General features: G+C 47.5%; 1 protein-coding gene across 1 annotated transcript in view; it reads right to left on the bottom strand.

Moving 5' to 3' along the window:
• The window catches only part of CORO1C (coronin 1C), a 74,081-nt gene that overhangs the window by 42,275 nt on the left and 8,893 nt on the right, over positions 1-22,913 (bottom strand). The window contains exon 2 of the mRNA XM_038762573.1: positions 8,214-8,413. Within this exon, the coding sequence (XP_038618501.1) occupies positions 8,214-8,408 (195 nt within the window). The 5' untranslated portion in view covers positions 8,409-8,413. The remainder of the gene's footprint in view (positions 1-8,213; positions 8,414-22,913) is intronic.

Here is a 22,913-nt window from a genome sequence, read left to right as displayed (position 1 = left end):
ACTGTGGCCTTCTCCCTGCCAGGATTCTGTGCTTGTCGTGCCTGGGTTTCGGTTTTTGTTTATTTTTTTTTAAAAAGAAATATGGTGAACGTATTCATACGGAGAAAACGCAAAGGCCGTCGGGTTTTGTGACGCTTCCCATGTCATTGAGATTGATGAGCGCTCCGCAGTGCTAGCACGATGGTGGCGTAACATGGAAGCTGTTGGGCAGCCGGACCCCTTGCCGGTCCTCCATTTTACCTCTCAAAGCCCCCCGGAATGACACACAGAGAGGACCCCAGTACACGGAGGACTGATGGGGCGCCGGGCTGCCCCTGGGGACCTGGGGCCCAAATTCACCTCCAGAATGAACTGGGGCGGCCATCTGACCAGGCCTGAGGGAGGACAAAGGGAGCTATCAGCATTGCTAATCCAGTTCCCAATGGGATGTTAGCTTTTGTCCCACTAGAAATAGCTGCTGCCTCCCTCCGATTCTGAAATGAATTCTGAGAGCAGATTGAGATGGAGAGCATGCTGGCAGAGGGGGAGGTGGACCTAAGGAGTCTACAGTTAGCAGGGTATCGATCCTTCCGGTGGTTCGTAGTTTAAGGAACCCCAAGGAGAGGACATTGCCGCTCTTCAACCCTTACAGTCTCTGCCTGATTTTTAGAATCAATCAACTGGATTTATGTAGTCCCTACTGTGTGCAGAGCACTGTACTAAGTGCTTAGGAGGCAACAATGTAAGCTCATTGTGGGCAGGGAATGTGTCTGCTGTAGTACTGTACTCTCGCAGGCACTTAGTACAGTGCTTTGCACAGAGTAAGCACTCAATACGACTGACTAAATGAAAAGAGTAGTAGGTTTGACACATTCCCTGCCCACAATGAGTTTATGGTCTAGAGGGGGAGAGACATTACTATAAATGAATAAATAAATTATGGATATGGACATAAGTGCTGTGGAGCCGAAGGAGGGGTGAACAATTAGAGCAAGTCCAAGTGCAAGGGCGACTCAGAAGGAAGTGGGGAAAGAGGAAATGAGGGCTTAGTGGGGGGAGGCCTCTGGGAGGAGATGGGCCCTCAAAAAGGCTTTGAAAGTGTCTGTCGGATGTGAAAAGGGAGTCCGGGATGTGAGGAGGGAGTCTGTCGGATGTGAAGGGGGGGACTTCCAGGCCAGCAACAGGACGACAGGACAACAGGACATGGGCAGCAGCGAGATAGACGAGATCGGGATACAGTGAGAGGGGGAAACATTTCTAGAGAGGCTCCAAAAAAGCTCACTGTGGGAAATTAGAGTTTAAATTCCTTTCGATCTACCATTATTGCAGGATCACCCTAAATCACGCAACATGAATACAACTAAAATCCCTCCCTTTTTAATGGTATTTGTTAAGTGCTTACCATGTGCCAGGCACTATACTAAGTGCTGGGGTGGATACAAGCTAATCGGGACAGACACAGTCCCTGTCCCATGTGGGGCTCACAGTCTCGGTCCCCATTTTATAAATGAGGTAACTGAGGCCCAGGGATGTGAAGTGACTTGCCCAAGGTCACACAGCAGACAAGTGGCGGAGCCAGGATTAGAACCCGTGACCTCCTGGCTCCCAGGCCCGTGCTGTATTCACTATGCCACGGTGCTTCCCACTACGCCATGCTGCTTAAGATGATATAGCAACATTATGTTTGAAAGTGCTTCACTGGGATATTATGAATGATTGGATACAATGGGAATCAAGCGTGGCACGTACATATCTTTAAATTAGATATAAATGATTTACATTAATGCCTGTCTCCCCCTTTAGACTGCAAGCTTATTATAGACAGAGAACAAGCCCACTCATTCTGTTGTATTGCTAGACTGTGAGTCTGCTTTTAGACTGTGAGCCCGCTGTTGGGTAGGGATCGTCTCTATATGTTGCCAACTTGTACTTCCCAAGGGCTTAGTACAGTGCTCTGTACACAGTAAGCACTCAATAAATATGATTGAATGAATGAATGAATGCTCTCCAATCCCCTTAGAGTACAGTGCTCTGCACATAGTAAGTGCTCAATAAATACCATTGATTGATGGTGGTTTTATAGCATTGGTGTTGGAATATTAACCTACCATTTGCTCCTGCAATTGGGTGACATCATTTGGTTGCCCTTTATTACTATGTAGTAGGTGTAATACTATTTATTGAGTGCAGTGCACTGTATCAAGCACTTGGGAAGGTAAAACAGAAGCACAACACATACTCCAAGAATTCCTACAATCCTATGAGAGAGAGAGAGAAAGAGAGAGAGAGAGAGAGAGAGGAAACTCTTTGAACTTCCTCAAGCCAGTGATCATTATTTAAACTACCCCCATTATTGATGCTTAATAATAACAACTGTAGCATTTGTTAAAGACTTGAAACGTGCCAAACACTGTGCAAGGGTAGAAAAAATACTATTGAATCAGATCCAGTCTCTGTTCCATGTGGAGGTGGGTGGGTGGGGGTGTCATAGTCTAAGTGGAAAGGAGAACAGGCATTAAATACCCAATTTACAGATGGGAAAACTGAGGCATTGAGAAACTGAGAGAAACAGACATTAAGGGAAACAGACAAAGAATGGCAAGTGGCTGACTCAGGATTAGAACCCACATCTCCCAACTCTAGGTTCTGCACTCTTTTCATTAGGCCATACTGACCAAGATGGAAATTTAAAAAATAGAAAAAAAACAAAAAACCAAACAAAGCAACCCAGAAAGAACAGTGGACAGGGAATGGTTTTTGATCATTCCGATACACCTGGCTAATATCTATAAAGCACCACGCCCTCCCACCCACTTCTTGATACAGCTGAGTTTCCATTTTCAGTCACCAAGGCTGGTCAGGCCAAAAGGATCATGGGACAGATCTCTTTCACCAGAGGTGACATTAACTAAGGGAAGCTCAAAGAGTTTGGCAATCATATTTGTTGAGCGCTTACTGTGTGCAGAGCACTTGTACTAAACGCTTGGGAGAGTCCAATATAAAACAGTATATCAGACACATCCCCTGTCCACAACGAGTTTACAGTCTAGAGTCCAGTCCCGACTCAAGATGCTCCCCACGGTGACCGGGCACAAGCGCATTACCGAAAGGATCCTTCCGCCACGCGATTAATGGAGGAGATTATATACGGGGTTTGTCTAGCAAACAGGAAGTTTTTCCAACAGTCAGGTCTCACCCAGAGTCTGCATCCAACTTCCACGAGCTTTTCCAAATAAAAGCCTGCTTGATTTTGGGAGAACGGTCATGAGGCCACTTGCTGGGACCTCTGGATGCACTATCAGGGACCCGTCTATGCTCTCACAAGGGACTCAAGGATGAGTCAGGATGGCATCATCGGCGTGGGCTGCCGGCCATACGGGAAGAGGCAAAGAAGCGTGTTGGGGCCAAGCCTGTCAGGGCTCCACAGGGGTTGGAAACCTGTTTTGTTAATGAGAGAGGAGGGAGCCTTCTGCAGTTTCACCGAGTCAAAAAGCCTGCCTCGTAGCCAAAACTGCAAATTGGAATGCCGTCTGGGAGAACCGACAGTTGTACATTCAGAGCGAACAGCTAGAGATGCGGAGAAATTTGAAAATGCCTCGGAGTCGCCCTCTTTACAAATGGACGACTGTGCCGAGGGCTGGCAGCCCCGTCGAGCCCTGAAGCCGACATGGAGGGTTGTCTGGAACCTGCCCGGGCAGACCACGTAGCGGAGAATCCTCTCAGCTGGGAGCATTCACTCCACCTTCCCTCCTCATTCCAAATATCCCACCTCCCCAACAAGCCTTCCGGGACCGAGAGGCAAACTCAGCACCCAACTGTCTTAGCTAGCGCTTTCCTCTTTCCGCTTCTCTCCCAACTCTAGCGTTACAGAATCGTGGATCTAAGCACGGAGGGGGCTCTCCCCTCCCACCATCCAGAGTATGAAACTCTCTAGGGAAGGGAGTTGGGTGGGGCGTGAGGGTTTGGGCAGACAAGGACCCCCATCATTCTCTACCAGCCTGGTGCACAGTTAACCACCCCATCATCACGGTCCACCCGAGGCTTCTGACATTTCATTCGGAGGGCTAGGGTGAGAGGGGAGTCAGGCTTTGAGCGAGGATTTCCCCCTCGAGACTGGAAGCTCACTGTGGGCAGGGAATGTGTCTGCTTATTGTTCTGTTGTACTCTCCCGAGCGCTTAGTGCAGTGCTCCGCATACAGTAATAATAATAATAATGATGGCATTTATTAAGTGCTTACTATGTGCAAAGCACTGTTCTAAGCACTGGGGAGGTTACAAGGTGATCAGGTTGCCCCTCGGGGGGCTCACAATCTTAATCCCCATTTTACAGATGAGGTAACTGAGGCACAGAGAAGTTAAGTGACTTGCCCAAAGTCACACAGCTGACAATTGGCGGGGCCCCCCACTCCCTAGGAGTAGATCCAGCATTGCTTGATGGGGAAGTTGGGGGTAGGGGAGAAAGACTAGGTTGCAGTGAACTTGCCAACTGCATTGCTAGTAACTATAATAATATTAATAGGAGCATTTGTTAAGCGCTTACCATGGTCATGAGGGGAGAGCACCTAGCTCCCCATTTGACACATGAGGGAAATTGAACCTGGGCCCCGGGGCTCACAGAAAGCCAGTGTCCACCTGGGGCTACAACTTGAGCCCACTGGTCTCCTCGCCCCCAACTCTTTTGGCTATGCCCTGCTGTTTCAATATGAGTGGCCCACCACTAGTAGTTTAGGAAACAGTATCTTGCTCTGGAAAAATAGGTTGCAGAGATCTTCTTGGGCCAGGAAGAAGAAGAGGAGGAGGGGAAGAAAATGAGGAGAGGAGGATAGGAGGAAGAGAAGGAGAAGAAGAGGAGGAGAAGGAGGGGAAGAAAATGAGGAGAGGAGAAGAAGAGGAGAAAAAGGAGAAGGAGGGGAGGAGAAAGAGAAGAGGAGGAGGAGAAGAAGAAGAGGAGGAAGAGGGGAAGAAGAGTAGGAGAGGAGGAGAAGAGGAGGAGGAGAAGAAGAGTATGAGAGGAGGAGAAGAGGAGGAGGAATTTAAATGCTTACTAAATGTCAAGCACTGTACTAACTGTTGGGACAGATCTAAAATCATCAGGTCCATCAGAGTCCCTGCCCTACACGGGACTCTCAATCTAAGAAGGGGGGAAACAGGTATTTCATTCCCATTTTACAAAGGAGGAAACTGAGGCCCAGAGAAGTGAAGTGCCTTGCCCGAGGACACACAACAGGCAGATGGCAGAGCCAAGCTTAGAATCCAGTTTCTCTGACTCCAAGGCCTGGGCTCTTTCCGCTAGGCCACGCTGCTTCTCTACTTTATGTCGAAGCAGCTGAAATATAGCACAGAAGTGTGGAAGATTAGGGCCCTCCAAACGAGGTACCACACGCAAACAGGATGAACCTTCTGCAGCAGCAATCAATCGATGGCATTTATTGAGCGCTTATGATGTGCAGAGTACTGTACCAAGAGCTTGGGAGAGTCCAATTCAACAGAATTAGCAAACAGCAGTTGATATGTTGGATAGACATGCGTAAGCAGACTGCCCCTGCATTCTGTGCCAAAACGCATCCCGGGGGCATCTGGGAGAAGATGTTAGAAGTAACCAACAAGCTGGCCTTTCCTCACCTCCAGGAAGTGCCTGCGACTAATCTTAAAACCCTGGAATTCAAAAGAATCCCCGCTTCAATTAGCAAGTGGCTAACTGTACGCCAAACTTCGGAATCCTCATTTTTTTTTTTTCAAGGAAAGGCGCAATGTGCTATTGAGGAGAAGGGTACAAAGAGAACTATAAGTCGCTTCTTATTTTTAGAAGATGCCATTAAAAATAAATAAATCAATAAATGCAGGGTAACATTCCGCTCATGTTTTCCAAGCTCAGAAAAGCCCCCTTTTCCATTCTTCAGCTGAGTACAAAGCTTTCTAAATGTAAACACGTTAATCAGAAGAAACCGACTGCCCAAATTCCTGGTAACTGTACTGAGCACACAGCACAGTCACTTCCCCTTCTAAGAACTAGGAAAGTATTTGAGTGATTATTTCCAGTTTTCTCTTCCTCAGCCCAATCTTCTCATTATTTACCAATCTGGGATTTCCTCAGATAAAAATCTAGTAGAGCGCTCTGGGCTGAGATGGTGAGTGAACCCGTTTAATACCCGCAGAGAGAATACCTGAGGCGCCAAAAAGAACAACAACAACAAAAAGCCTTAGAATAATACTTGACTTCGAATACCAAAAGATCCATTTCCAGTCAGTCAGTCAATCCTGCTTACTGAGCGTAATTCGCATTTGGGAGAGTGCAGAGCACTGTAATTCGCACTTGGGAGAGTACAAAAGAACAATATAAGGGACACACCCCCTGCCCACAATGAGCTTACAGTCTAAAGGGGGAGATGGACATTAATAGAAATAATTCTGATCCATTTCTTCCACCTGTCGATGAAAAGGGCAACACAGAATTCAAACTTGGGAGCCTGAATTTTCAGGATTAATTTTCCTGAGGCACTCCCCAAGGCTCCGGACCCACTGCCAGCCAGGGGGGTCGGCCGGCATCCCCTCGATTCATTTCAAGCCTCCGTGGGTGTGGAGGATAAAGCCCCCCATAGTAGCCAAGCCTCTCAGCACCCTGCCTGGCACAATTTGGCACGAGCCCGACTCGAGCCAAACCTCTGAAATGTGAGCCTGAATCCGGCCTGCACCTTAGCCGGGACCGGAGGAACCAGCTTGGCGCCCACTGCCTCAGGTAGGCTGCTGGGACTTCATTCATTCAATCGTATTTGTGCCTTGGTTACCTGCTCTGTGAAATGGGAATTAAGACTGTGAGCCCCATATAGGACATGAACTGTGTCCAACCTAATTAACTTGTATCTACCTAGTGCCTGGCACACAGTAAGTGCTTAACAAATACTACCAAAAAAAAGAAGGGGTTGGTCACTTATGGAACTGTGCCAGCTCTGGAAGTCTGGCTTTGCCAGGCTTTGCTGCTCTCTGACACCAGGTGCCAGTCCACTCTTTGGATAAGGATCTGTGATAAGGGATCTGAGACCCCGCTCGGGATAAAGCCGGCTGAGGATGAGCCAGATTCCAGGATCTGGGCCAGTAGCTGGACCACATCTCTTGCGTGTCCAGGATGCAACTGTACCTTTACGTCCTTGAGCCCAAACCACTTCAGTCAATTGCCTTTATTTATTGAGCACTTAGTCTGGGCAGAGAGCTGTAGTAGGCGCTCGGGAGAAGACGATACAACAGAGTTGGCAGACAATGTTCCCTGCCCTCAACGAGCTTACAGTCTAGAGGGAGAGTACTCACTGTACTGTACTGCGTTAAAATGCAATCACTTTAAAGGCTGAATGACACATGGAAAGTCTTCGGAAAAAGAGAGGATTTTACTAATAAAGTTAAAATACAGAAAAGACCGTCACGTCCATCAAGCAACAAAGGCATTTACTGAGCACCCAAATGCGCAGAGCGCGGTACCAACTGCTTGGGTGAGTGCTCCAGTGAGATGACCGGATCCTGGCCCCCTGGGAGCTCGATAACAAAATCTTTTTTCAACCAAAGATGGCACACCCAGAATAGTTCAGTGAAATGTGTACTTTTCTTTTCTTTTTTCCCTCTTTTTGGTATTTTTTAAGTGCTTACTATATGCCATTACAAGCACTGTACTAAGCGCTGGGGTAGATACAAGATCATCAGGTGGGGCACAATCCCTGTCCCACACGGGCCTCACAGTCTTAATCCGTGCTTTCCAGATGAAGGAACTGAGGCCCAGAGAAGTGACGTGACTTGCCCAAGCAGCAGACAAACGGCGGAGCCGGGATTAGAACCCAGGTCCCTCTGACTCCCAGACCCATGCTCTATCCATGAGGCCACTGTTTAGTACAGTGCTCTGCAATCAATCAATCAATCAATCGTATTTATTGAGCGCTTACTGTGTGCAGAGCACTGTACTAAGCGCTTGGGAAGTACAAATTGGCAACATATAGAGACAGTCCCTACCCAACAGTGGGCTCACAGTCTAAAAACAGTAAGTGCTCAATAAATAGGACTAAATGATTGAAAGAATGAATGTTTCTTGGGGGAAGGCTGACGTGGATTGCCTATGCATGTGGAGCTGAACCTAAACTGCCTCAGAGTCTGGGGTTCTCAACGATCGCCCAAACCACCCTGTGGAATGGTCTAGACCGATCCGGGAATGGAGGAGGGGGTCAGAGCCGAATTAGGGGGGCAGCACAGCTTACCTTGTGCAAAGGCAGGACCAAGAAGGCTCCCCCGCCGCTGGCTTCAATGATTATGGCCACGAATCTGGGGTTCACGGCGCAAAAGGAGCTGTCCCAGGTGACGCGGGAGACCCGGATGTCGTCGTAGCACTGGTCGTTTTTCACCGCCTGCCCAAACACATGCCGGAACTTGCTCTGACGAACCACTCGCCTCATTGTGTCTGCCGGGGAAGGAGAGTCGGGTCACATCAGGGGCTGGGCTGGGACCGGGGGGGTGGCCTTCCCACCAACGGAGAGCTCCGCCGTACAGGAAACCAAACCCAAGAGATGGGGTCATTTCGGGCTCTGGTCTGTCACCCTTCGGATGGGGGCCTCCAAAATTCACTTGGCTCGTGCGCCCCAAGGGAAATGGCACAGGCTCTCAAGGAAACTATTCGAAGAGCAGCAAATCCCTTCTGAGTCCCCATCCGTTACCCATTTGCGAGTTTGACTGTGGTGTGGAGAAAGAAGAAAAAAAGGAAAAAGGGTGGAAACATACCCGGCAGCTTTAGAGCTGAAAGCAACCTGCTAACAATAGGGCCATTTCCTAGGCTTCATTCATTTTCCCTTCAACACGGCACGGGAACTGTTTCAGTGTGACTCTCGCTAACGAAACACCACTTCAATTGGGAGAGAATTTGGTTTCACAGTGGAGCGGCACCCAGCTCGTCTCAAACTTGCTACTTCAGATTGGGGGAAAAGTGGCGGATCTCAGGCGTCCAGGCTTCCTGCCGCGGGCCATTTTTAAAGTCCAAAATGCTTTACATCCGAAGCCAGGAAAGGCTTTGTACTTGGATGCTTCCTGAAGGAAGACCGGGCCCAGCTCTGTGGCCAGGCTCTCATGCTGTTTTTTCTTATGGTATTTGTTAAGCACTTACTGTGTGCCTGATACTGTACTAAGCGCTGGGGTAGACACGAGCTCCTCCTGAAGGAAAACCAGACCCAGCTCTTTGGCTAGGCTCTTCTCTGCTCTTTTTTGCCTATGGTACGTGTTAAGCACTCATTATGTGTCAGGCACTTTACTAAGCATTGATTGATTGATTGATACGAGCTTATCAGGTTGGACACAGTCCAGTCCCAAATGGGGCTCACGGTCTTATTCCCCATTGTCCAGGTGAGGTCACTGAGGCCCAGAAACGTGAAGTGAGTTGTCCAAGTACCCACAGCAGACAAGTGGCAGAGGTGGAATTAGAACCCAGGTCCTCTGACTCCCAGGCCTGGGCTCTTTTCACTCCACCACACTGCTCTTCCAAAAAAGAAGCCCCATGGCTTGTAACTGCCCCCAACTTGCAGGCCAGAATGGAGAGAAGAAAGCCTTCTGCACTATGTGCTCTGCACACAGTATGCGCTCAATAAATACGATTGATTGATTATGCCTCCATGCCTCCAGCGGCAAAGGTGGGCTGAGGGAGTGTGCCTTGAGTGCTATCTGTCTCCCTCAGGGCCATCTCTGGAGCAATTCTAAAATCACCAGATGTGAATGTAAATTTGATGCCTAAACATAGGGTATTCTTCACCTCACCATTTTTTACGGGGATGGGGGGAGGGAGCGGATTCCCCGCTCTAGAATTTGCCCGGGGCAGGGAAATGGTTTCTTGTGCCCTATACAATACACCACCAAGTGACACATTCCCTGCCCGCAAAGAGCTTCCAATCTAAAGATGCAACAGCACTGTGTGCCCCCCCCCCCCCGAACCCCAAAAGAATAAGCACTTAGTACTGTGCTCTGCACACAGTAAGCTCTCAATAAATACGATTGAATGAATATATGGAAGAGTTCGCAAGCTGGACAGAGCAGAGCTGTCTCTTCTACTCCCCAACTCTCTCCCTCGGCTCCTCCCATCTGACCTAAGGGCCCCTTGTTCTCGCTGTCTCCTGCCCCGTCCAGACCTCCAATCAATCATAGTTACTGAGCACTTCCTACAAGTAGGGCACTGTACTAAGCACTCCCTCCTTCAATTCCTAGCTGTCCCCATTTTCAAAGCCCTCCTACCATCCCACTTCTAACAAGGCTGACACTTAATCTCCAATACCCCAAACCCACAAGCCATTTCTAGTCATTGTAAATAGATTAGACAAAATTTTTTACCCATCCCCAAATTGCTGCAGATTTTAAATTCCCATGCTCAGTTTGTCTTTCTACCCCAATTCGTTCAGGACATGAGTTCTAATCCCAGCTCTGCCGTTTGTCTGCTGTGTGATCTTGCGCACATTATTTCACTTCTCTGGGCCTCAGTTCCCTTATCTGTAAAATGGGGATTGAGACAGTGAGTCCCACATGAGACAGGGACTGTGTCCAACCTGATTTGCTTGTATCCACCCCAGTGCTTAGTACGTTGCCTGGCACACAGTGAGCGCTTAACAAATGCAATAATAATAATCATTATTTACATATATATTATGTATATATACATTATATTATATTTATACCCATAACATTTATATTACACATATCTGTATACTCATATATGCCATATATAACATACCACATTAATATAACATCCATTTATAACATTATTCATATTACATCATTACACATTATCATATATTATATAATCATATATTATGTACATGTATTTATAAACATTTGTATGATATATGTATATTCATATATAATAACGATATAATGTACAATTATTATTATCATTATTATTTAGGAGATGGCTGAAAAGCCCCCTTAATTTTCAACAATTTATCAAAACTACTAAAAAGCCATCTTAACTGGGAAGAACAGCATCCAAAGCACAAAAATTAGGGTCTCCCCCACCCCAAAAATCCCACTTGGCTTTCTCTCGGGGAACCCTGTGTATGTTGAACTTATACTGACGTGATGTACTAGGGCGTACTTCCACTGCAAAGGGACATTTGCCTTTGGCTGTAAGCCTTTCGACTTGGCTCACCTCCCCGCCACGCCCCGGGAAAAGACAGCCATGTGGGCTCTAATAAACACTGTTTAAGGGCTATTAAATGTCAAAATAAAATAAAAACTGTCAAATAAAAAAAATTTCGGGGGCTTAAAAATCAAAGGTGAGGAACGATGCAAACACTGCCAAGAAGGACAGAGAAATTATCATCATTAATTCTAAACAAAAGCAGGCAATTTTCACCATTGTCCTGATGCAGGATTCCTTTCTCTTCGGGAATACGAATCTCACTGAGCTAAGGATGCTGAATGTGGCTGAGAATTTCCTTAGGAAAGGAATAATGAGCTACTTAGTCATTAGAATGGCTTGTCTGTGAGTCCTATATGGGACAGGGATTATGTCTGATCTGACTGTGCTGTATCTAAGCTTAGTACAGTGTGTGGCACATAGTGAGAGCTTACCAAATGCTACATTTATTACTTTGCCAAAGGCACAAGAGATCTCCCCCTGCACATCACAGTCCAACAAATAGCTAGTTTTATGGAGTTCAAGTGCTTGTTTGGTTGTGTGGTTTGGGGTTTTTTGTACAACTTGAAAACATTCCTTCTCAGGCTGTCACCAGTTCCTCAAAAAGCTGAAAATCCATGCTTTATTTATTCACAATGGGTCCCAAGACCATCCAGGGGTAGATTTATAATTCAGAAACCCCATCACCAGGAAGGAGTTTCTGTGATACCTTTGGGCTGTTTTTTGAGGTGAGCTCCATAGGCCTGTCTGCAAGTTTCTCTATTTCAGTATTATTATTGTTGACTGAAACAGAGTACATGTCTACCAATTCTACTGCATTTTCCTCTCCTGAGTGCAGGTACTCAGCTCACAGTAAGTGCTCAATAAATACCACCAACCGATTGATTTTGTTGGGGATGCGGGAGCAGTAGAGAGGGAGATGCAAATCAGAGGAACAGGGAGGGGCTGGAGGTGGGGGGAGTCAAGAGTGAGGTACAGTTACCGATTAATCAATCAAATTTATTGAGCACTTACTGTGTGCACAGCACTGTACTAAGCACTTGGGAGCATATGATACAACAGAGCTGGTAGAGACATCCCCACAACAAGCTCGCAGTCTAGAGGGGAAGAAAAAGTTAAGTGACTTGCCCGAAGTCACACAGCTGACAATTGGCGGAGCCGGGATTTGAACCCATGACCTCTGACTGCAAAGCCCGTGCTCTTTCCACTGAGCCATGCTGCTTCTCGAGTGCACGCATTAAGCATTCAATAAATCCGACTGCTTGGTAAAATGGGAACCTCACTCTGGAAATAAAGAAAGCTATTCAACGCCCAGGTTTTGGGCCACAGCACGTGCCACGGAGAGGGTGACAGCATAATGCCTGGAAAGTCTTGCCTGGGAGCACCCATCGTAGCCCTGTTTGAGCACCTTACTGGGTGCGGAGCACTTGTGCTGAGCACTCCGGTGTGAAAAAAAGATATGGAACATCTTTCAAGGAAAGAAATGGTCCCTTTTTCAAGTGGCGAAAACTGTCTGAGGCAAAAGAATAGTGGGTGGCTCTGCAGGAGGGGAGAGGACAGATGAGCCTTCTGCAGAAGTATGCCTTTTCGTTTGTTAAAGAAATACCACTTATCTGACAAACTGCTATGGTAACAATCTCCACACAGAGCACAACAGAGACAGAGGATGGAAAAAAAAATCTACTTCACTTTAACTCTCAAGTCTTGATTTTTCCCTTTGTGAAAGAAAGCTGAAGACTTCACTGAAGAATCACTTTAAACCCTTTAGTCACCCCACCCTCAGCCCCACAGCACTTATGTCAATAGCCATAATTTATTCATTTATATTCATGTGGGCCTCCCCCTGCTCCCTGAGGGCAGGGTATGGGGGATATGAACTCTGTTGTGTACTCTCTCGCGCTCTTAGTACACTGCTCTGCACACAGTTAAGTGCTCAATACACACCAGTGACTGATTGACTAAATTGACTGGTAGGAAACGTGGCTTTGCTTTTAATAAAAAGCTGTCACAGATGGCAAACCCTCATGCACTAGGGGAATTGGGACCCATCAAATGTGGAGGGGGGAGAGTCCTCTAAATGGCCGTACGCATGGTCAAGTGTCAAGCAAGGTCAGCCTAAAGACATAGCTCCTCCCAGAGGCCTTCCCCAATTCAGCCCTCTCTTATTATTCTACTAATACTGGGGTATTTGTTAAGCGCTTACTATGTGCCAGGCACTCTTCTAAGTGCTGGGGCAGATACAAGCTAATCGGTCCCTGTCCCACACAGGGCTCAGAGTCTTAATCCATTTTTACAGATGAGGGGACTGAAGCCCAGAGAAGTGAAATGATTTGCCCAAGGTCACACAGCAGGTAAGCGGCAGAGCTAGGATTAGGACCCATGACCTTCCAGGCCTGGGCTCTAACCATTACATCGTGCTGCTGCCCGGTTCCTTCTCCTTTCTGTGTCTTCTCCGCCCATAGGTCTGTGACCTTTGGACATTTGATATTCGCCCCGCCAGGCAAAACGGGCCCCAAATAATTTACAAAGCACAGGGATGAGTGCCTGCGCGATCAATCGATGGTATTTATTGAGAGCTTACTATGTGCACAGCACTAAGTGCAGGGAAGAGGACAATCCAACAGAATTAAATTCCCTTCCCATAACGAGCTCAGGGCAGAGGGGAAGAGCTTCTCAACCCAGCCATGAGAAGCAGCATGGCCTGGTGACAAAAGCACGGGCTTGGGAATCAGATGCCACTTGTCTGCTTTGAGACCTTAGGCAAGTTGCTTCACTTCTCTGTGCCTCAGTTCCCTCAAATGTAAAATGGGGATTAAGACCGTGAGCCCCACGTGGGACAGGGGTTGTGGTCAACTTGACTATGTTGGATCTATCCCAGCACTTAGTACAGTGCTTAACAAATACCATGATTATTATTATTGTCATTGAAAAAAGCAATCCTAGACTCCGATAGAAATAAAGTGCTCGCTCTATACCAATGACCTACTTTTCTTATCAAGAGCTGAGCAAAGCGCACACTGTATAATCCCGCTATAACTTGCTGCTCTGCTTACTCTTTCCCCAGATGATAGTCACACACCGTCAAAGCCTTCCTTTAGCATTTCTCAGCATGGAGAAGCAGCATGGCCCACTGGAAAGATCCAGGGCCTGGGGGTCAGAAGGTCAGGAGTTCTAATCCTGGCTCTGCCGTTTGCCCGCTTTGTCTAATTAAGTCTAAGTATTCATTCAGTCAGTCAGTCAATCGTATTTATTGAGTGTTTACTGCGTGCAGAGCACTGTACTCAGCTCTTGGAAGAGTACAATATAACAATAAACAGTCACATTCCCTGACTACGAGATTACAGGAGGGAGAATAGGCACCCCACCACTTTACAGTTGAGGAAACTATGGCCCAGAGAAATGAAGTGACTTGCTCAAGGTTCATTCATTCATTCAATTGTACTTGCTGAGCGCTTACTGTGTGCAGAGCACTGTACTAAGCGCTTGGGAAGTACAAGTTGGCAACATATAGAGACGGTCCCTACCCAACAGCGGGTTCACAGTGTAGAAGGGCAGCGGGTTCACAGTCTAGAAGGGGGAGACAGAAAACAAAACAAAACATATTAACAAAATAAAATAAATACAATAAATATGTACAAGTAAAATAGAGTAACAAATATGTACAAACATATATACATATATATAGGTGCTGTGGGGAGGGGAAGGAGGTAAGGCGGGGAGGAGGGGAAGGGGGAGGACGGGGAGAGGAAGGAGAGGGAAGGCCTCCTGGAGGAGGTGAGCTCTCAGTAGGGCTTTGAAGGGAGGAAGAGAGCTAGCTTGGCGGATGTGCGAAGGGAGGGCATTCCAGGCCAGGGGGAGGACGTGGACCGGGGTCGACAGCAGGACAGGCGAGCACGAGGCACAGTGAGGAGGTTAGTGGCAGAGGAGCGGAGGGTGCGGGCTGGGCTGGAGAAGGGAAGAAGGGAGTTGAGGTAGGAGGGGGCGAGGTGATGGACAGCCTTGAAGCCGAGAGTGAGGAGTTTTTGCCCGATGCGTAGGTTGATTGGTAGCCACTGGAGATTTTTGAGGAGGGGAGTAACATGCCCAGAGCGTTTCTGCACAAAGTAACATGCCCAGAGCGTTTTTGCACAATACCAGAAACATAGCAAGCAACTGGCATGGCCGGTATTAGAACCCAGATCCTCCCGACTCCTAGGCCCATGCTCTATCCTAGCCAATCCTTCAAATGTGACCCTTGATCAAACCACTACAATGCATGGCTCCTTCTCCGCGAGTTCATGAACAGGGAGCGTTTGGACATAACGTGCTTAAAGAGGTGGTGCCATCCTGCCATGCCAATCTCCGCCAAAGAAAACCCGGTGGGACGGAGGGACGTTGATAGGTTTGTTGAACTGTTCTCTCCCAATCAATCGATTATTATTTACTGCATGCTTACTGTGTGTCGAGCACTTTACTAAGTGCTTGGGAGAGTACGATACAGTAGAGTTGGCAGACACATTCCCTGCCCTACAATATAATAACAATAATAATAGTAATTATGGGATTTGTTAAGCACTTACTATGTGCCAGGCACTGTGCTACGTGCTGGGGTGGATACAAGCAAATCGGGTTGGACACAGCCGAAATGGGGCTCACAGTCTCGATCCCCATTTTTACAGATGAGGTAACTGAGGCACAGAGAAGCTAAGTGACTTGCCCCAGGTCACACAGCAGACAAGTACAGTGCTCTACACTCAGAATGAGCTCAATAAATACCACTGATTTTTTTTTTAAATGGTATTTGAGTGCTTAATATGTGCCAAGCACTGCACTAAGCGCTGAGGTAGATATAAGATAATTGAGCTGGACACAATCCACGTCCCACATGGGGCTCACAGTCTTCATCCCCATTTTACAGGTGAGGGAACTGAGGCACAGAAAAATGAAGTGACTGCCCAAGGTCACACAGCAGACAAGTGACTGAGCCAGGTCCTTACCCAGGTCCTTCTGACACGTAGGCCCGTGCTCTAACACATTTGGCTACGAAAATCTTGTCACACCTTAAACTTGATCATTTTCATTGGCCTTTAGGAAAAAACAATAGGCCATCCGGGTTACTGATTCCTTTTGGTCTGTTTTCAAATTATTCCCTTATCAGGGTACATTCCCCCTTCAGAGGAAAAAAAAAAGCCATATGCTTAAGTGTGCAGCAAAGACTCTAGAAACTAAAAGAATGTAACTTGGCACACAACTACTTCACTGCCAAAAAAAAAAAAAAAGTTTTTACTCCTTCCAATCCCTTGCTTACTTAAGATCTCAGTTTGTTCTAGACAACTTCCCCTGAAACAATAATAATAATGAATAACAACTGTGGTATTTAAGTGCTTACTATGTGCCAGGCACTGTACCAAGTGCTGGGATGGATACAACCAAATCGGATTGGACACAGCCCCTGTCCCAAGTGGGGCTCACAGTCTCAATCCCCATTTTGCAGATGAGGGAACTGAGGCCCAGAGAAGCGAAGGGACTCGCTCAAGGTCACACAGCAGATAAGCGGCAGAGGCAGGATTAGAACCCAAGTCTTTCTGACTCCCAGGACTGGGCTCTAGCCACTAGGCCACGCCGCTTCCGTTGCCTCAGCAGGGTAGGGAGGCCGGAGTGAGCCCAGATGAACTGCCTGTCCCTGAGGTGCCCCTGTTCTTCACCACCCCTCCCTCTCCTCCCCGCACCTCTTCCCTAGGCTCCACTCCTTTGCCAAGCGGGAGAGACGGGCAGGTGGGCAATCTCTAGACTGGCAAAGAAACAGTTGGTGACAGGGGAAGCAGTGAGGCTACTGCCCTGCCAGTAAAACCAGCCACGCCCATGGAGCACTTAGGTACATATAATAATAATAGTAATAATGGCATTTATTAAGTGCTTACTATGTGTGATCTTGGGCAAGTCACTCTACTTCTCTGGACCTGTTACCTCACCTGTAAAATGGGGATGGGCATGATGAACCCCACCAGGGACATGGACAGTGTCCAACCTGATTAGCTTGCATCGATCCCGGTGCTTAGTACAGTGCCTGGCACATAGTGAGTACTTAATAAATACCAATAAAAAACAATATACTGAGAGAAAAATAGCAGATGCAGGTTTTCCAAAACAAAATCCCGGGATTGAATAGAGCAGATTGAAAAACCTGCCTCAAAACAAAGGACTTCATCTTTACCACATTTAGAGTGTCTACAAGACTGATAGCAAATCCTTCCAATCCCTCCGCCCCTCCTATCTCTTTCCAGCCAGGAAAAGGGTATATGAGCATATTTGCCTTCAAAGCTTTTTGAGGTCACTCCAAAGAATCGAAAGGCAGAGTGACGGTGATGGAGTGACGGTGGAACAGAGATACCGCTCCAGAAACAAAACCCGACAACTGAGAAAAATCAATCATAAAGAAGTCAACCAAACTACAAAATGATGAAGTCATAATCGACTGATTGCTCCATATTTTGAACAGGCCCTTCTGGCAACAACTCTGGCTCCGAATTCATTGTTACACTGACATTTCTGGTTTAGTTGACCCACCACACTTCCCAAACAGATACACATAGACCTTAAATGGAAACCCGGATAATTCAATTTGCTAACGTGATTTTCAATCCCTGTCTCCGACATCTGTTTTAACAAAGACTTTCATTTTAAGCTCAAAACATGCTTCCTTCCTTACAGATGTTCTTTTATCTTAAGGCTTCCTCCTTCTAAGTGCCAAAGTCGCTGTCCAGAGCTACTGAAGGTCAAAGGGTCTCTCACTCTATGCAATTGCTATGTAGTGTTCACTAGTAAAACGGGCTTCTGCTCAACTCCCCCAACTTAAGGCTACGATAATCAATTTGCTCTTCATTCGCGCTCCCATTTTGAGTCATGAGACCTGGAGAGTGAAATGGCTAGATTTTCAAACAAAAAATTTTCATTGATTTTAGGTCACGGGGCCACCCTGACCATACACACTTGAACTTCCATGCCATCCCATGCCAAATGACTTCTAAAACAGAGTACCTAGGACTGTAAGCTCCTTGAGACCAGGGATCCTGTCCATTCAATGACATTTGTTGAGCGCTTATTGTGTGCAAAGCGCCATACTAAACGCTTGGGACCCCAACTCTATTAATAATACTAAGCGTCATATTGGTTAAGCACTTACTTTGAGCCAAGCACTGTACAAAGCGCTGGGAGAGGGATAAAACCATCAGATTGGTCACCAAATGGGAATCAGGCTACCTCTGTTGTACTGCACTCTTCTGAGTGCTTAGTCCAGTGCTCCGCACACAGAAAGTGCTCAATAAATACCACTAATGGACAGACAACAAATGGTAACCAGAATTAAAATCCCTGTACCTACAGGCTGGTCGCTTAATGGCCACCATAAAGCTTCAGCAAACTGTGAGCCACCACACTCCAGCTTGTAGTCTTTATTCCAGCCTCAGGGGCAACAAGCAGCATTAGAAGGAAGGAAAAGATTTTCTCTTTAAACCAGAAAAGGGGAGGGGAGGGGGCGCTCCGGGAGAGTCTCTCCAATGAGAGGTGATCCCGGGTGGTCATAGATGGAGATGGGGGAAGGCAAATTTGGGAAGCCCCACCTCTCCGCCTCCTCCGCTTCCTTCCCCCCTCACCCCAGACCCTGGGGTAGCAGGGCCCAGCCCACGGTTGCTCAGGTAAGGGATTGTTCCCCATGGGCACCTCTATGGCCTCCTCCTCCTCCAGCTCTTCCTTCCCTTTCCTCCTCCTCTCCATGAACCCCTCCATCTGGGCCTCTCCAGTGCATCCCAGGAATCCAGATGGAGCCAGAGGTATCAGGGGACGCAGAGGAAGGAGAGACAGCACAGCCAGACGGGCACTCTCCCGTCCCTGGGGCTGCCAAGCCAAAGGTATCTAGCCAAGTCCTGGATGTGGGTGCCAGCCTGGGCCTCTCCCTCCTGAAGGGCCCCGGGTTTTTTGCTCCTAAGATGCTCACCCATTTCATAATTAAAAAACAACATCTCCATTCTTGTCCGACAGAGTTCCCCCCCGCCGCCCCCCCCCCCCGCTTTTTTTTTTTAAGAAAATCTGGACAACTACCTGAAATTGCCCGAAGACATGACTCGAAACAGGAGTCTGGGGATTCCTGTCAGATAAAACTCAATGGAACAAATCAACCTCCCCAAACTTACGCTTTGGAAATCGAGCCCAATTGGCAGGAGCTTTAAAGATCAAGCTATGTAAATATCATATAGAAAGCGATGTGTGTTTGTGGTTTGGGGGTGCGGGTAATCAAAATTATTGATCCTGCTGCAAATAACCAAGCCCGTTCCAGAGAACTTCCTGTGGCATTAAAAACCATCCCACTGGAAGAATACCTTAAATCTGAAAGGCTTCAAAATGAATCCCTGGAAGGCTCTCGGCAAAAGTTGACGGCGGCACTTTCCCGGCCAGAACGGCACAGGAAGCTGGGAGAATTGTGGCACGCCATCTCGGATCATATTGCATTTGCTCAGGCGAGCTCCTGATCATGCTCGCTCTAGCCCAGGGCACAGGTGCCCCACGTGCCCGGTGGCTCTGAGAAACAGCCCGGGGCCTGGGCGTCAGAAAGACCTGGGCTCTAACCAGATCCACCCCTTGTGGGTGACCTTGGGCAAGTCACTTCACTTCTCAAGGCCTCAGTTACCTCATCTGTAAAATGGAGATTAGAACCATAAGCACTGTGTGGGACAGGGACTTTGTCTGATCCGATTATCTTGTAACTACCCCAGCACTTAGTACAGGGCCTACCGTGCAGTAAGCACTTAAATAATCAAATTATTATCATTACGGTGGTCTAAGCAACTGGACTGTTGGAAATAGACGCTTCTGCCCCAAACCCGAATTGGTTTGTGTCGTGGGGGAGGGAAGCGAGAGGGACACTCTTGGGTCACTCGGGTGCTGTTCTTCATGAGTAATCAATCAATCAATGGTATTTATTGAGTGTTTACTACATGCAGAGCACTGTTCTAAGTGCTTGCGAGAGTACAATCCAACAGAGTTAGCAGACATGTTCCCTGCCCGTAATGAGCTAACAGTCTAGAGGGGAAAATAGACACTAATATAAATATTCCATTCCTGCAGAAGATGAAGCACAATGGAAGGGACAGGTTGGGAAGCAATGCCTGGCAACCCCTGATAAAGGTGTTGCTGTTGTTGTTATTATTATTATTATTAATAATAATGATAATATTTGTTAAGAGCTATGAGCCAAGCACTGTATAAAGTGCTGGGGTGGATACAAGTAAATCGCATTCGACACATCTCCCTATCCCATGTGGGGCTATATTGATCCCCATTTCTCAGATGACGTAACTGAGGCACAGAGAAGTGAAGTGACTTGCCCAAGGTCACATAGCAGACAAGTGACAGAGTCAGAATTAGAACCCATGACCTTCTGACCTCCAGGCCCGTGCTCCATCCACTGCACCATGCTGTTTCTCTGTTGTTCTGGCTTTATCCTCAGAACACTTGCGGGAGGTACCTGGGGAAACTGAGGAACAAAGGCTAAAAGGCTTTCCCAACCGGGAATCCTGAAGTCACTGCCTGCCAATCCAGTTCTTGGCTCTGGTCATTCGGTTAACACTTGGCTGTTTGCCAATGACTCAATCCTGCCACCCACCAGTTAGCGTTACACCCCTTCTGCTTTGATTCCAGAGGCGACCCCCAGCCGGATATCTTGCTATCTCAAAAGCTGGATTTGCTAGGAACGATGCAGATTTAGAGGAAAACCAGGCGATTTACAACTGTCCTCTGTCAGTGAGGTCTCGTTTTATCTAGTCTACTCTATCACTGAATTATTCAACCCTGCACGTTCATAATCATTGCTTTTAGAGCTCTTCAGATGCATTTAATCTTCTCCTTGGAAAGAACCGGCTGCGGAATCACTGTAAGGTGATGACAGCTAGGAGAAACGTGAGTCTCGCCTTACAGATACGAAGAGGGAGTCCGTGATACAGATGTTTTCTAATACGGCTATTTATTTGAGCATCGCCTCGCAAAGCCACAGCCGGAGAGGTGGGCTCTAGTTTCCCTCTCACTCGCCGAGAGAAGCTTGCAGGTCATCGCCTAAAGATTGTCTTTACTGAGAAGTTAAAACTGAAATCGAGATGGCAAAGTGACAAGGTGTCTTCAGAAATCCCTCCGCTTGTTGGTGATGATGGCTTAGGGATGCAGAATGAGTTTTATTGCTAAGATTTTTATTGCTGAGCATTCTGGATAAAAAGGAAAACCTCTCCTCAGATTTTAAGCTCCCAAGACATGATGGAACCACCATCTGTGAGCCTGGAAAAGCCTTATTAAAAGCCCCTCTCCTCCAAAGGGCTTTCCCTGAATAAACCCTCATCTCCCCTATTCCTTCCGTGTCACCCTTTCACTTGGACTGGCACCCTAATTAGTCACCCCGCCCTCAACCCCAAAGCTCTTACATAAGTATCTGTAATTTATTTATGTTCATTTCTGCCTCTCCCTCTAGATTGTAAGCTCCTTATACGTAGGGAACAGGTCTACAGACACTTAGAATGTACTCTCCTAAGCACTTAGTACAGCGCTCTGCCCATAGGCAGCGCTCAGTAAACGTGACAGTGGAACAGGCTGTCTGACATTCACAGTTATTCTCATCTGAAGCGGTGATCCTCTTTTTCAGTGACTGACTGGGCAGAAACGACCCTCCAACAGATTTTACATTTACATAATTCCGCTAGATGCTTGGAAGCCCTTCCAATTACCTAAAGTAAGCAGCAGTCAAACAATAGGGGAAGGAGGGAGGAGGAAGCCAGAGCAGTAGGGATAGCAGGGAAGCAGCTGGAGAGAGGCTTGGGAGAGGAGAAGCAAAAAGACCAGTGAATGCTGGATAGCTTGGTCTCTCTACTCTCCCCCTGCACCCTAACTTCCCCTCATTCCACTGTTCTTCTCCCAGAAGCTTCCCAGACCAACTGCCTTTCTATCGCCTACATAACAGGGAGTTTTAACCAAACACACTGAGTCCGTTACTACCGTGAGAGACGAGAACAATCAGGGTTCGCCTTCATTTTTTTAAAGGTTGTGCGGCCCCTACGGCTCCCCTCAGATCTCAATGTCAGGAGCGGAAACAGCCCAGGAGTCCACGTTTTGAACCATGGGTCCCTTTCCGTACCCTCAACATTACGCCAGCAACGACGGCATTTTCAGAACCCGGAAATAGCGCGGCTTTGTCAGCGGGAGGGTGAAGCGACAGTGGTACAGACAGAGGGAATCCATGTCCAATTTCATGTCGGTGAAAGATTCCCATGCGAAGCTGTCACGTGCACAGACCGCCGGTCTCTCTTTGTTCCCCGGAGACAGACCGCTCCGGCTCTGAACCCATTATCATCTCCTGCCAATCTCCCAGGGTATTAATTACGTCTGCTACAATCTGGGAGGCTTTATCGGTCCCGGACGTGGGCTCCTCGGGGCTGTCCCTTGAAATTTTTTCCCATCCCGAGATTTTGCCCGACTGTGGTGGCTTTTCCTGGGCTTTCTAAGCACCGTGGATGACCAGATCGCCTCTGGTCCGAGTTTGTGAAGCGAGTGAGAGCGATGTACTGGTGAGCCCGCTTGCGAAGCCAGGGAGAGAGTGGCCAGTGAAGGAAACGGTTCCCTACAAATGGATTTGGGAACACGGCTCTTCCAAAAGCACATCTTGCAAATTGTAATGTAGCATTCCCGTTACAGAATAATTAACGCAAAAAGCTTTCTAAATAGTCCCGGTCGGAGGATGTCAGTGGATTCCATAAGAATCTGGGCCAAGACCTCATAG

The sequence above is a fragment of the Tachyglossus aculeatus genome, chromosome 21 (genome assembly GCF_015852505.1).
Source record: "Tachyglossus aculeatus isolate mTacAcu1 chromosome 21, mTacAcu1.pri, whole genome shotgun sequence".
Taxonomy (NCBI): domain Eukaryota; kingdom Metazoa; phylum Chordata; class Mammalia; order Monotremata; family Tachyglossidae; genus Tachyglossus; species Tachyglossus aculeatus.
The sequence above is the reverse complement of the archived record's forward strand: the minus strand, read 5'-3'. Positions and strand labels throughout refer to the sequence as shown.